General features: G+C 35.6%; 1 protein-coding gene across 1 annotated transcript in view; it reads left to right on the top strand.

The window, feature by feature from the left end:
* The first annotated feature begins 3,208 nt into the window (after positions 1-3,208).
* The window catches only part of LOC108372723 (probable serine/threonine-protein kinase fnkE), a 151,788-nt gene continuing 139,044 nt past the window's right edge, over positions 3,209-15,952 (top strand). The window contains exon 1 of the mRNA XM_017628476.1: positions 3,209-3,246. Coding sequence (XP_017483965.1) covers positions 3,224-3,246 — 23 coding nt within the window. The 5' untranslated portion in view covers positions 3,209-3,223. The remainder of the gene's footprint in view (positions 3,247-15,952) is intronic.

Below are 15,952 nucleotides of genomic sequence, written 5' to 3'. Positions count from 1 at the left end.
CCGTTATTCTTAAAAATAATTTATATTTGTTACGTATAATGGGTATTTCTGGGATACCTATAATTAAAAATCTGAACTAAGTCGTGTCAAAAAATGAGAAAAACGGTGATATATTGAATGATTATTTGTGATAACTCAGCGTTAAATTGCATTAAATTTATTGAAATGAAATACATAGACTTTCCGGCATCTCATAAGAAATATAGAATTTTGAATATTCACAATAGTTTTCATGCTAAATATTTTTCGTAAATTTTTTATTTAAGGATGGCTCATAAGTATTATAACATAAACAAATAAATTCACGTTTCTAACTGTGTTGGAAATTTAGTAGAATTCTAGAAACTGTTATAAAAACTTCAATATTTTAAATCAGAGTTTATAAGTATGCAGTTCTATAGCCCATTAAATTTTAGTATAATTAATCGCGCTGATTTTTTATAACTCTTTTTACGCACGCTCTTGAAGGCATTCTCCTATTTAAATATTTTCGTTTAAGATGCAAGATTACACTTTACTACACTAAAATTTTATGGGCTACAAAACAGAATACTCGAAATATTTATAAAAAATATCTGATTAAAAATTTGAAATTTTGAAGACAGTTTTTAGAGTTCTATAAGTTTGCAGCACAGTTAGGAATTTGAATGTAAATGGTTTATGGAGTATGAGACATAGTACTTAAATAAAAACTAAACGAAAAATATTGAAAATGAAGAACATTGGAAATTAAAAAAAAATCAATGCATAACTACACATTTCGGGGGCTTAGTGATACATTTACGTATGTACATTATCGTTCATATGAATAGCACTCCCATTTCAAAGTGAGATTGTTTACCACTTTTGCAAATTTTTTTACATCTGATTAAAAGGTCAAACATTTTGACGAAAAATCGTTAAATTTAACTTTGTTTTGTATAAAGTTTTAAAACACGGTTTATATGATTTTATTCGTATTTTATACATACGTACGTAGATATGTATAAAAATGACATTAATGTACCAATAACGACTTTTTTGGAAATATTTGAGCAGTTGCCCCATAAACTATGTAGAGAATTACATATTAAATAAACGAAAACAGTTTGTTATTACTTTTAGGGTCTAAGAAAATCGAAAAAATATAGTATATTACATTTGTGCATCTTTTGTCAGCTTTCTCATGACCAGGATGAGTAACATTGATGACAGCGCAACTAGCAACATGTGAGTTTCAACCGTCCAACTCTGCAACCCTTTTTCAGGAGTTCAGAGACAGTTCTGAAATTTGTAGGGCGGAACTAGCGCTTTGCCAGACTGTCCCTAAATTTTGCTGCAGGGAATGCACTAATCGCGCGCTATGATGTTGATTCAAACTCAACATTTGAAAGCACATTTACATGTATGGCTGTAGTGAGTACCCTGCAGTGAAACCCCAAACTAGTCAGGAAAAATATTAGTTTACAACTAGAATATCCTGACTGAAACCGAACTAGGTCAAAAATTACCAGACTTGTACCAAGTACAAAAAAAAAGTTTTTTGGTGCTTGACTTCAAGAGTTTAATACAAAGTACACAAAATATTAAAACTTTTATTTGGGTATATTGTAAACCATTAAAGCGAGTACATATTCATTTATACCAGACCTGTTAAATAATGATTAGTAATCATAATGATTATTAATTAAAGCATGTTTTTTTTGGATAACCGTTTAATGATTAAATACCAATAAGAGCACCTTTTTAATGAATAACAATTAGTTAAAAACTGTTAATTTATTCACTAATTTTAATTGCAGGATTATTTTGTTATTTTTAATCATTTTCAATTATTTTTAAATTTTTTTAAATTACGATTAATATAATTGTTTGATTAATTTCAATTTTAAACCAACAAGCCAAACTATAGACAAAAATTAAGAATATTTCCTAACTCATAAATTAAAATTTTAAAAAGAAAGGACTGAAAGCTAATGAATTTAATTTAATTTAATGAAAACTTTTATTTTTATTTAAGTTTACTAGAAAATGAACTAAAGTATTTATTTTATTTTTAACTAAAAGGGTTTCTATTGCATATTTAGTATTATTAAAAAAGATAAAAAATATAGTATTTATTGTACCTGAAAGCTTTTACTTTTAATAACATTTAATGAAAAATACACTTAAATTTATCTATTTTCCCTTTTAATTAATACTCAAAAAATTACACACTTATTATTGACAAATCTAAAGCTGCTAAATAAAAATGTGTAATATATTAAAGTGTACTTAATCAAAGGTTTTTATTGTATATTTATGAATTTATTTCATTTTTGACTTCCAAAGTAGTGATTCCGGTCTATAATTGGACTAGTATTTTTCGGTATATTTTGAACTAGTATAAGACTGGTATATTTCTGACCGAAATCTGACAATTGCCATCTCGTAGGACATCCCCATGTTAAAAATACCAGTTGATTGCATGGAAAAAACATAGTTGGCTGACTAGTTGGGCATGCGGGTCATACTAGTTGTGAGGTGGTTTACAACTAGTACATTTGACTACAGGGTAACTATTGTTTTTTGTACTATAAAAGATTTCATATGGTATTGCACTAATTACAAAATCTTCGAAATAAATAAATGAAATGAAACAGCTACTAAAATCATTGTATAACAAACAAAGAGTATCGGACCTAAGATACTTTCTTGAGGAATCTCAGACGACTCAGTAAACGGCCTAGAGAAGACGCCATCAATTGTTTTTTCGCAACGTATGCTGCAAATATGATCGCAGCCAAGCTAGGGACAGGCAGTTAAAACCAAGAAATGAAGGCTTATTTAATTAAATTCTATGTGATGTCTTATCAAACCCTTTTAAACTAGCAACCATATTCTCACCCTTCCAAAGCTGTGCGCTGAAACAGACACTGAGTGAAAAATGCATGGCATGTGACGAAAACAACTCCAAAGGCGCAATATAACATCTCCTGTGTCGCTATGCAGCTTCCAGCAGCATGTTTTTCTAATAAATTACACTTATAGGCTTAACAGAAATTACTTTAGGGTCAAGAGTTCAGCTTGCACATCGAATATGAATCAACAAGTTAAGATCTTCTACCCCTTTCTAACACCGAGTATGTTTCTGTTGGGAGGAACTTGTTCATCGCGCTGTATTGTGTTGCAATTTATGGTAGATATCTCCTTTTATTTATATAATGGCAGCAATAATTTTAGTGCAAGAAGATTGAAATGAAAAATGCATTTACTGGACAAGCAAAAGTAAGTACACTCTTAATTATATTCCATACTAAGAAAATCTGATTTATAACTTTTATAAATGTATATTGGTAAATTTGATTATGAACATGGGGAAATATTTTGAGATGGGGACATTTTGCGTACTGGCACACTGTTGCCGCCACAAAGCAGCTGCACTGTTAAGTGCGGTTTCTATAGCTTCGTTAATATTACTTATATGTGTAAATTCAGTAAATAGTTATTCATAATAAAACCAACGGTTTAAATGCCTAATTAGTCATTGCTAAAGTAGAGAAAATCAGGAAATCTTCTGCGATCTGACCTAAAGCTCGGGGTTCTCAGGCATTCATTTGTAGGTTCTGAGGGATAAAAACACAGATATTAAACAGATGTGCCAGCTTCGAGAAAAAAAAATACTCGCCACTGTAACTGAATTTCGCGTATTTTGTAAAAATCGTGACTTTTCTTTTGATAGTCGGTGAGCGGTACATATTTTTCATTTGTGGGTATAAAATATATTTCTTTAGTTCTTAAAAAGAAGAATCCTATGTTAAAAGACAACGTGCTACTTAATATTTCTAAAAATCGTATTGAGATAACGGGTAACCAATGCGTAACTTTTTAATTAATAACGGTTTTTCGTTGAGCACAACAAATCAAAGGCTACAAAATGTATATGCCCTGGTGTAGTTTTTCGCGTTTATGTGTAAAAATGCTCACCTCTAAAAATTAGTTGCATTTCAGATAACTTCGTGTAGAAACCTGAAAAACTGTCAAATAACTAAATTACTCTCTTGAAAGAGAGGAGCGAGGGCGAAAACCAATTTTCCTGTAACTACTTAAATTTTTTAACAAATGTAAGGTTCTTTTCTTTCACTGCGTTCTGTTTTTGTTTACAAATGCAACCCTGCCTATCACTAACCTAAAACTTCTGACTGAGAGAGAGTGTAAGTTACTCTCACAAAAGTGCTTTGACGTACCGGGTTTTTGGCACCTGGAACGCTTTCCTGTAAAAAAAAAAAATGCAAATCGTGAACATCGTGAGCATCTGGAACGCAAATATTATTTTAATGGTCGCAGCGTTGGCACTTTGCTACGATCGTAGTAAATTTGTTACGATTTTTCCAAAATTTTAATATTTGGTACCCCACTGCGCTTTATCCTATATTTGCTACGCTTTTTTATTTCATTCAACTTGTGGGATGCAACGATTTTCAATACCCATTCGTCCTTATGCACCAAAATAATAATTTAATAGTTTTTATTTGTAATATTTTTTGAGCTTTGTACCACGATTATTTTATTAGTAAAAATGGAAAAAGCAACAAAGTCTTACCGGTGGAAGTTATAGCAGCTATTTCGGAGATCACGACATCTCCTCATCAGACTTATTTTTTTCTAGACTTCAGCAGGGAATTAGAATTTTGGTGGGTTATAGCAAAAATATGGCTCATTATGCTCTAAAAAAATGTGTGTGAAAGATGAAAATTTTTGGTCAATATCTTAGGCTCGCCCAAGTCCATCAAAGTTGAAGTGGTAAAAAAAAATTTTCTTAGCTTATTTCGGTTCTCTTCAAAAATGGTCCATATACCAAATTATGTAGGACTAATACTTTCGAAGATAATTGCAGTTTTAGTAAATGTTAATTAATTTATTTATTACTTTTTATTTTTTGAGCACATTGAACTTTGATGGACTTGGACGAGCCTACGATATTCACCAAAAATTTTCATCTTTCACACAAATTTTTTTAGAGCATAATTGTAGTGTACACCAGTTCTGTTTCAATACTGCTTTATTGCTTCGTTTCATGTTTGTACATGGGTACATAGGTTACAAAGTAAATCACTTATTCACATGTTAAAGAGAACGTAAGAGTAACTAAGAGCAGAGCAGTTAGTGTGTACCGAATACTCCACATCTCCCCTTTTAAGCAAGAAGCTGCTGGAACTTAGTAATATACATAAAGATAATTCAAATTAGTTCGACTATGAGAAAAAGGTAAAGATAAGAAAGTGTTTTATGCTTTTGCATAATACCTTTACAGATTGCATTATTACTCCAGATATAGTTATTAACCTAAGATATTTTCTTATGTATTATGCCTATCGGGATGTTTAATAGGGTGGGCTGAAAGTTCCACAATTTCAAAACCTTTAACGGCCCAGTGATAAAAATTTGCCTAAGGGAAAGAGAAATTGAGAGCAAAAAGAAATTTTGAAATTCTTTAATATTTGACCCTCGCGCATGGGGATCACAATTTAGAATTTTTTTTTAAATTTTGATGCTTTTCCAAAATTTTTTTTACAATTGCTTATGCTTTATTTTAAACCTCTAGGAGTAATATTTCAACACATTATATGCAAAGGCGTGCTGGGTTTAAATTTGGAATTGGGAATTTCCTTAGCGCCGCCCCATTTTTTAATTTTTATACCCGAGCGCACTTTGTTCACATAACATATTTTGCATGTTTGATTCTTACATGCTTTTTTTAAGTTGACAAAATTAAAAAAAAATTAATCGGAAGTTTTCTACATATTTTTAATAAATTTTTTGCCGCCCCTGACAAGCTGCCGCCCTGGGAATTTCCCAATTTCCCATACGGCCAGCACGCCACTGTTTATTTGATATCGTTTTGTATGTACCTATATTTTAACATATGTATTATGTCATATAAAATGGTTTTTATATGCAGCTCTTGGCACGAGCAGCATATCTAACTCGCCTCAGAACTCACCACGAGAAGGTAGCTGCAACTAGAGTTCCACCCACGCCCTTCCCAACCAACCAACCAAGAAGAGCCAAATACGACCCTCTAGTTATTGTCACTTACCGATTTATTAAATCTTCGCGTTGAAGTGTGCCTTGTTTGTAAAGGATGGCATAATTTCTCTGGATAGCAACGTAGTTCGAATGAAACCATCCCTATTTTTATAGCCAACAACATGTTCTGCTGACTCCGTTACTAATTTAACGCAACGCTCAACTGATTGAGTGTGGCAGGGCAAGTCCCTAATATCCCAATTGGGAACAGACCCCGATTCTAGGAGTGATGCGATATATTCAGTTGAAACATGGCGCAGAAGAGGTGGAGAAGATAATTCAGTGGAGTCCCAGGCGACCATTTCTGAATAATTTGTCGAATCAAAGTTAATTTTTGGAACAAAAAAATCTCGAACTACCTTTTTTTTATTCGCAGGCGATTTTCGAGCCTCAATGATTTTTTTTAGACCAAGTTTTCTAATATTTTTTGCTTTGTCCATTGACATTGCTAAGAGTATGTTCTCAGGATGAACAAAGAACGCGTTGCGTTGGATAACAGGATCTACAATTTGGAGAAGATTTTCTGTTAAGTACCTGGATGTTTCAATAGCTTTGAATACGTGCTTTGGTCCGTCTGTAAAAGAACTATCTTTTTTTAATGCAAACCATATGGGCATGTAACACTTAAGTATGAACTTGACTATCTCTTTGAGTTCATTGGAAGGATTCACAGTTGATACATATAATCTCAGAATTCGATTTGCAGTTGTCAGCCACCGAGAATGACATAAAGGTCCTGGATCTTCAAGTCTGCTATTATAATTTTGTTTTTCTTTATCTATGTTGTAAGATTTTCTTAAATTGCAGTACGAATCGTGGTATAATTTTATTATTTCTGATATTTTTTTTTCGCTAATAGTGGGAAGGGAAGCAAGATTATAAATTGACACAATTTTTTGTGCAACTACCTNTTTTCAATTCTTTTAAATGAAGAATGATATTATCAGTAATGTTTTTCCCGGAATTTGAGCTCGGGGCAACATGACTAATGTAGTTAGACCCTGGTTGTTGAATCAATGAAATGTGTTCTTCTTTAATCACTCTGCGAAAGTTTTTTGAGTGCATTTTTTCAATAGTTAGAGTATTATCATTTCTGCCATCAAAATATAATCCTCGGAGAATAAGAACATTATTCTGTAAACTAGATCTCAATCTGGTCTTTTCTCGTCTTATTTTATTTTTGTCAATAACTAGTGACTTGTCAGATTGATTAATAAGGTTAAAATCTTGTAAAACACTTGAAGTAATTGCTGCTGTTGCCCTGTCAGAAACTCCATACCTATCACTTACTAATGCAGTCGACTGAAGTTTAATTCTCATCTGTTTACCTGATAATGACCTATATTTCTTTGACGGAATACAATTTTCGTCTTCATCGTCGTCTTTCGATTCTATATTGTGCCGCTGAGTATCTTTTTTGCACGCTTGAAAGGAACTGTCATCTAAGATTACTTTGTCTAGGTTAATGGCATGAAATTTACGTGAATATTCTGATATCCCTCTTTTTAATCGAGAATGTTCTTGCTCTTTTCTAATAAATCTTTTATTAAGTTTTTTTGATTCTTGTTTGTCAACTGAACCAATTTTCCAATGTCTACCATTTCTTTGTTCATATACAAATTTTATATTAGGAAGTGGTATTTTATATGATTTATCACAACAGGAGTTAATAGAAGTTGAACAATTGCAAGTTTGCATAGTTTTCCCACAAACACAATTCAATTCCATTTTACACTTGCAGGATGCTACGTCGAAAAGTTTTTCAGCTTCCTTTTGAAACTTTTCAAGTCTGCTTTTATAATTTTGTTTTTCTTTATCTCTGTTGTAAGATTTTCTTAAATTGTAGTTCGAATCGTGGTATAATTTTATTTTTTCTGATATTTTTTTTTTCGCTAATAGTGGGAATGGAAGCAAGATTATAAATTGACACAATTTTTTGTGCAACTACATTTGTTACGGTAGAAAAGCAGACTGTGCTATAATCTACCACAGAAGCCAGGTTAAAACGTTCTTCAAAGAAACAATTCACGACTTCTTTATATGTAGGAAGTTGAGAAGTAGGTAAATCCTTTGGAGTACCAAAAATCGGACAGAAAAATGTTTTCATGCTAATACGGTTCTTCGAGGCTTCCATCTTTTATTGACATGAATACCTGTACTATAACGCAAAATGAAAAAAGTCAAAACACTGATATAGTTGCTCACTGAAATAAAAAAGTAGTTATAAAGCTGAAACCTCTCGTTTTAACAACAAATAAAGTATCGTTAAAATAAATGAATCTCTCCTAAGTATTAATAGTGTTTTTCTGATATGCAGTTATTGATGTAATAAAATCTATATTTTTATTATAATGACTTGGTTGGCATTCCAAGAAAAATAATTCTGCTCTTGTAGAAGAATCGTAAAGTTGTATTTAAAGTTAAATGGCAATCCATATATACATGTATGCTAACATGTTTTATGTGTTCACACGATCAAATAACTGTTTTTAATTTTCGTGACTCATGTATAACAAGTTTTAAAAATTTTGTGCAAACTGGTCAAAAATCGATATTTTTACTCCAATGCGCGAGGGTCAAATATTAACCGATTTCAAAAATTCTTTTTGCTCTCAATTTCTCTTCTCCCAAGGCAACTTTTTATCACTGGGCCATTTAAAGTTTTCGAAGTTTGGTACTTTCGGCCCACCCTAATGTTTAATTATGCGACCCGTTTTTGTCATAGTTACATATCTCGGGATAGTAGATGGTGATGTCGTTGTAGGCGCACCTGCTGCATTAGTGCTGAGATTTTCGGTTTCAGAACCTTCTGAATTACCTTTTGTTGTTGTCTCAATGATATCTCTTACCTCCCCAGGCTCGTATGGAACATGTTTTCGCCTGGCAGGCACGAGATGGAATGAGGTTCTGCGAAAATCTCCATTGCTGGTGTTAACGATATATGTAAGAGCGTGGTGTTTCTGCTCGTTGTTTGATGCGACCCCACATGCTTAAGTTACGAATCCACACAACATCTCCCACTTGAAATAGTTCTCGATGAGTAACCCCGTGCCGCTTATCATAATTGGCGGGTTGCTTGATTTTCAGCGCCCTGTCATTTTCTACTGGCGTTTCAAGGTCGTAATTTGGCACCAATTGCTGCTGCGTTACAGGTAGAGTAGTGCGGATCTTTCTGCCCATTAACATCTCTGCTGGTGAAAAGCCGTTTGCTAATGGTGTTGCTCGATACTCCATCAGCGCTAGATATGGGTCCTTATTCTTCTTCAACAAGGACTTTACAGTTACAGAAGACTCAATGAAGCCATTGCTTTGCGGGTAGCGTGGGGATGAAGTTATGTGTTGAAACCCCCATTGTCTGGCGAACGTCGCAAAGGCTGATTGATTGACACGCTGGAACTGTGGTCCGTTATCCGATCTGACGATCTCAGGTATGCCATGCCTACAAAAAATTGATTTGAGATGGTTAATGACGCAGCTCGTAGTTTGGTTTTCAAGTTTGGCTATTTCTGGATATCGCGAGAAATAGTCACTGACGATTATGTAGCAGCTTGAATTGTGGAAAAATAAGTCGATCCCTACGATTTGGCAAGGACGCTCCGGTGTCTAGGTGCTAATCAAGCTTTCATGGTGCGGCGTGGTATTTTGAATGCAAATGGAGCATTTTCTTATATGGTTTTCGATATCTTTTCCACAGCCTGGCCACCAAACAGATTGTTTAGCCCTAGTCTTACATTTGACAATTCCTAAGTAACCGGCGTGTATCTTCTCTAAGACTTCATGGCGAAGCTCCGCAGGAGCTACAACGCGACAGCCGTGCATAAGCAATTCGTTGTTTACTGATAGACAGTGTTTCTCGTTGTAGTATGGACGAATCTGTGCTTCGATTCGGTATCGGTCCTGCCAACCATTTAAACAATACTTTGCGACTTTTTGCAAAATTGTATCTCTCTTTTGAGCACATTCATAAATATTTAATTTACCATGGGTAATGGGCGGACTGCCATTACGTTGTTTACATATGTTCTAGCGTCCTCTTCAAGGCAACCTTCGCCCGCTTCTACCTCTTCTTCGATTGGATGACGTGACAGTGCATCTGCCGCTACTAAGAATTTTTACGCTGTGTAATAGATTTCGTATTGGTATTTCATCATACGCAGTCTGAATCTTTGTAGTCTTGGTGTGAACTCGTCCAAATTTTTCGACGTAAATATGACTATTAAAGGCTTGTGGTCGATCTCTATGCTGAACTTGATTCCCGTGAGTAGTTCTGGAGATTTTACCACTGCCGCCCAGGAAACCCCTAACGCCTCCTTCTCTATCTGTGCATAGCCTCGTTCTGTCAGCGAAAGTGATCTTGACGCATACGCTATTGGACGCAGTATGTCCCCTTCGTAGATTTGTAGCAAAACTGCTCCCAGGCCGTAGGATGATGCGTCGGTGGAAAGAATAGTTTTGTGGGACGGATCGAAGAGCTTGAGGACCGGTGTTTGGATAAGCATCTCTTTCAGCTGTCGAAAGGATATTTCTTGGCTGCTTCCCCATTGGAATTCTGTCGTGCTTCGTAGTAGCTCATTGAGCGCTTGCGTCAAATCTGACAAGTGTGGAACGAACCAACGAAATTGACCATTCCAAGGAACCTTCTTACCTCAGTAACCGTTGTTGGTGTTGGATATTTCTCGATGGCCGCTATCCTTGAACTGTTTGGACGAATTCCCCGCGCGTCGACGACATGTCCCAAAAACTTCAGGGAACTAGTGCCGTTTTCGCACTTATCCTTGTTCAATGTAGCGCCATTCTCCGAACACTAGAATATCATCCATTTGGCACACTGCCCCCTTGATGCCGCGCAGTATAAATTGCATTCGTTTTTGGTAAATATCCGGGGCCGAAGAAATGCCAAAAGGCATTCTCAAAAAACAGTACCTACCAAACGGGGTTAAAAACGTTGTAAATAACTGTGATGCCGCGTTTAATTTTACTTGCCAAAAACCCGAGTTGGCGTCCAATTTGGAGAAAAGTTTTGCGCCTGCTAGTTGTGCTAAAGTATGGTCGGCTACCGGCATTGAATGTATTTCCCTCTCAATGTCTGCATTTAGCTTGGTTAGGTCGACGCACAGTCGAATATCCCCATTACTTTTGGTAGTAATTACCATTGGGGAACACCAATGTGTGGGCTCGTCTACTTCTTTTATTACCTTGATCTTAAGCATTTCGTCTAGTTTCGACTTCAAAGCATCGCGAATAGCTACGGGTACTCTACGTGATGTAAAGATCTGAAAAGGCATCACATCATTTTTTAGTTTGATGTTACATTCGAAGTCTTTCAAACAACCGAGCCCATTGAAAAGAGATGGAAACTCTTTCTCTATATCAACAGTGGATTTTAGCGATTCTACCTGTGTACGCTCTTCGCCGTTTATGTATGCAATTGCATTTTTTGTAACCAACTGTAACCTCATGCTCGTATCCAAGCTTAGCAAATGTTTCTGCAGCCCTTGGATGACATAAATGTTGCTTTTTATTTCAATTTGCTGAAATTTCATGGCTGCTTAAAACATTCCCTTTACAAGTAGAGTTTTTCCGTCCGGTCCCGAAATCCCTTTGTCGGACATGTGTAGCTTTGTCTTAGAGAACTTATTTGTGTAAGTTTCGTATGAAATATCGTCAATTGGCGAACCGGAGTCTATCATGAAATTAAGGTTAACTTGATTTACATGTATTCCCACTTGCCAAGTGTGGAGCTCGCTAATGCTATTCACAGAGAGCATTCCCAAAAATTCATTTTTAACCGAAGTTAAATCATGAAGGGAGGTGTTCATTTGGTTGATTGTTGATTTATTCTTCGTTCCGTTTGACCTACATACACTTGCGAAGTGATTCAATTTGTGACATTTGTTACACTTCTTCCCCTTAGCCGGACAGTTGTTCTGCTGAACATGTATTTGGTGAGAGCCTCCCCAAATGCATTTGCTCTGCGGCTTCATACATCCTATGTTATTTTTTCTCTTATTTTGTATGTTTGACTCTGCGCCGAGTCTATGTATAGAAGAGTTGGTGAGATCTACCTGTTGTTTTCTCACTGCTTGATGCTGTCTTACTTCGGTGATAGCTTTTTCCAATGTCAAATCGGTCAATAAATGCAGTTTTTCGGACAAGCGGCGGTCACGTACTCCAACAACAATCTTGTCGCGAATCATTTCATCGCGCAGGGTACCGTAGTTACAGTTTTCGGAAAGTATGTACAAATCAGTAATGAAGTCTTCTATAAGCTCACCTTCAAGCTGGCTTCGAAGGTTAAATTTAGCCCGCTCATAGATGACGTTGGTTTTGACGACAAAATGATTGGTAAAGGCTCGCATTACCTCAGAATATTTTTCTTTGCTTGCTGGTGATAAGGGAAAAGATAAGAAAATATTATCCGCCTGGTCCCCCATTAAGTAAATCAGCGTGTTTATTTGCTCCTTTTCCGAAGCTTTTTCGAGTTTAGACGGTATTCTAAATCTCTCAAACCGTCGCTGCCATCTAGGCCATTCCGCAGGGTTACTGAAAGTAGATGGGTCTGGAGAACGCACTGTAAAGCTGCTGCTTCCCGGTGTTACGGCCGGCATGGATTGGTCGGAATCCGGCATCTTTAAATTCGTAGCAATTTCCTATTACTATAGAAATTAATGTAGCTAGATAGGTCACGCTTTTTATTTATATTTTTTTCATTATTTTATTATTTGCGTAAGCTCTTTACGCCGCTGCCACCATGTAGTGTACACCAGTTCTGTTTCAAGACTGCTTTATTGCCTCGTTTCATGTTTGTACATGGGTACATAGGTTACAAAGTATATCATTTATACAATGTTAAAGAGAACGTAAGAGTAACTAAGAGCAGATCAGTTAGTGGGTACCGAATACTCCACAATAATGAACCATATTTTTGCTATTACCAATCAAAATTCTAAAAAAGCGGATTTTCGGCCCACGCTAATACATATGTATATAGTTTTGGAAAGACTTGCCTGAAACTATACAAGAAAGCAAATGCACGTATAGAATTGACAACAAGTCAAGTTTAAATAGCGGCACATCAGCTGCACGTGATAGCAGTAGGTTGAATAAGGAAAATGAATTAGCAACACAAGTTTACGGGGTGTGCATAGCTCAGTCGTTAACGCTTCTGACTTTGCATACGATGACGTGGGTTCGATCCCTGCTGAAGTCTAGAAAAAATAAGTCTGATGAGATGTGGTGATCTCCGAAATAGTTGCTGTAACTTCTACTGCTTAGACTTTGTTGCTTTTTCCATTTTTCCTAAGAAAATAATCGTGGTACAAAGCTCAATAAAAATATTAAAATTAAATGTTAATAAGCCACAATAACATAGATTGATATTTTTTAATTTTACAGAATTTTCTCTTTTATTTGATTGTCATTGTCATTCAACACTGAATTAAAAAAAAATTAATTAATCATATTTTTTATATTTCAAATTCCTTTCAAAAACAAATTTTACGTCACAGAGATAAATCAATAACGCAGCTTTACTATATTTTGCCCATTGTTTTGGGAATACGTAGATTTGTGTAAAATTTACTATCGCACGGTGTTATTAATGAAAGTAATGGGGTAAGCTGCAGAAAGTGTTTACTTCTGTGTTTGGAGACGCCGCACAGTGGGGTAATAGACACTAAGAGTGGAGATAAATTCATACGTACATTTAATTTAAAATATTTCGATGTATTTGTATAATTAGCACCAAATGAACTAAAGAAAAGACAAATCCGAAAATAGTTTAGTGGGAATTTTGTTTTTATGTAGGTTTTAATGGCGTTACCAAAGAGCGAGAAAAGTTAAAATGTAGTTATTACTCCCATAAATAATTTTTATTATTAATGATAACTTGTTAAAATCCTAATAATCATTAATTACAAGTTAACCACCACTTTTATCATTAAAATAACACTGTCCAGCACTCGGCTGGGTATAGGACCAAATCTGAAATCGAGATATGGGCCTTCGAAGTTCGAAATTGGACCTTTGGCAAAAAATTACTTTTAATTATTGCATGTAAAAAGCAAAAAAAAACAAAAAAAGCAGTGCGCGCCTTCACTCATCAGCACCTGGGTTCAAGCCCTGGTCAAAGCAACATCGTAAAAAATATATAAAGAATAGGTTTTTTCTTTACAGCGGTCGTCCCTCGGCAGGCAAAGGCAAACCTCCGAGTGTATTTCTGCCATGAAAAATAGCTTCTCATAAAAACATAATCGCCGTTCGGAGTCGGTGTAAAACTGTAGGTCCCTCCGTATTGTGTGACAAAATCAAGGCGCACGCCACAAGTCTGAGGAGAAGCTCGGCCAAACACTAACATATGTGTAAGCGCCAATCAATTACTATTATTATTATAAAAAGCAAAAAATTAAAAATAGAGACGTGGTCCGCCTTTTGCTCTTATTTATATGGTATATAAATTTTTTTGTGAGAACTTATATTACAGGTGCTATAACGGGTCAAAGGTCAGATCTTTGAAAAATTAAAAACTTAATATTTCAGAAAATTTTTAACTGATTTTTAAAAAATTCATATCGTTGTAAGGGTGATTTAACCCCCTTTCTTGCGATATGCATGCTTGTATACTTCGTATATAAAAATTTGCGACAAAACAAATTTAAATGAAAAAATATTTTTTTTTGGTATAAAAAAAATATTTTAAACAAAAAAATTACTAACCGATTTTATAAAAATTTGTATCGTTGTAAAGGCGATTAAACCCCCTTTCTTCTTATATGCATATTTGCATATATGTAATACTCCTATATTGGCAGTAAGAGCTAGTACCGTCCGAAAACACTACAGTACAGATATATCAATAAACACGTACGAAAGAAAAGGAACACATACGTTTATAAATAAACATGTACACAACACATATACAAAAACGGCACTCAAGTACACAATACGTTGAGAAAAACTGTACTAGACCGTCTCGCTTTGATTTCGGAATGCTTACACATCATATATGTAATACTTCTATATTGGCAGTAAGCTAACTTCTCAATGTGTAAGCATTCCGAAATCAAAGCGAGACAGTCTAGTACCGTTTTTGTCAATGTATTGTGTACTTGAGTGCCGTTTTTGTATATGTGTTGTGTACATGTTTATTTATAAACGTGTGTGCTCCTTTGATTCCTTTGTGTTCCGATGATGACGGAGTCGACGTTCCACCGCCTGACTATGACGAGGTACGTATAGCAATAACGCGGCTGAAAAACAACAAAGCCGCTGGAGCTGACAGCCTGCCAGCTGAGCTATTCAAGTACGGCGGCGAGGAGTTGATAAGGTGCATGCATCAACTCTTTTGCAAAATATGGTCAGATGAACGCATGCCCGACGACTGGAATTTAAGTGTGCTCTGCCCAATCCACAAGAAAGGTGACCCCACCATTCGCGCCAACTACCGCGGGATCAGCCTTCTAAGCATAGGTTACAAGGTCTTATCGAGCGTATTGTGTGAAAGACTGAAGCCCACCGTCAATGAACTGATTGGGCCTTATCAGTGTGGCTTTAGACCTGGCAAATCCACCATAGACCAGGTATTCACAATACGCCAAATCTTGGAAAAGACCCGCGAGAAAAGGATCGACACTCACCACCTATTTGTCGACTTTAAAGCCGCTTTTGACAGCACTAAAAGGAGTTGCCTATACGCCGCTATGTCTGAATTTGGCATCCCCTCAAAACTCATACGGCTGTGTAAAATGACGTTGAGCAATACCACCACGTTGGAGAAGATAATAAGAGCTGCAGAACTGAACCGCTCAATAACAATTTACTATAAGAGCGTGCAATTGCTGGCTTATGCCGATGACATCGACATCATCGCTAACAAAAACCGCGAAGTCTGTTCTGCCTTTTCCAA

Source organism: Rhagoletis zephyria, unplaced genomic scaffold, assembly GCF_001687245.7.
Source record: "Rhagoletis zephyria isolate East Lansing unplaced genomic scaffold, Rhagoletis_zephyria_1.1 Rzeph_scaffold_00075, whole genome shotgun sequence".
In the NCBI taxonomy this organism is placed as follows: Eukaryota; Metazoa; Arthropoda; class Insecta; order Diptera; family Tephritidae; genus Rhagoletis; species Rhagoletis zephyria.
The sequence above is the reverse complement of the archived record's forward strand: the minus strand, read 5'-3'. Positions and strand labels throughout refer to the sequence as shown.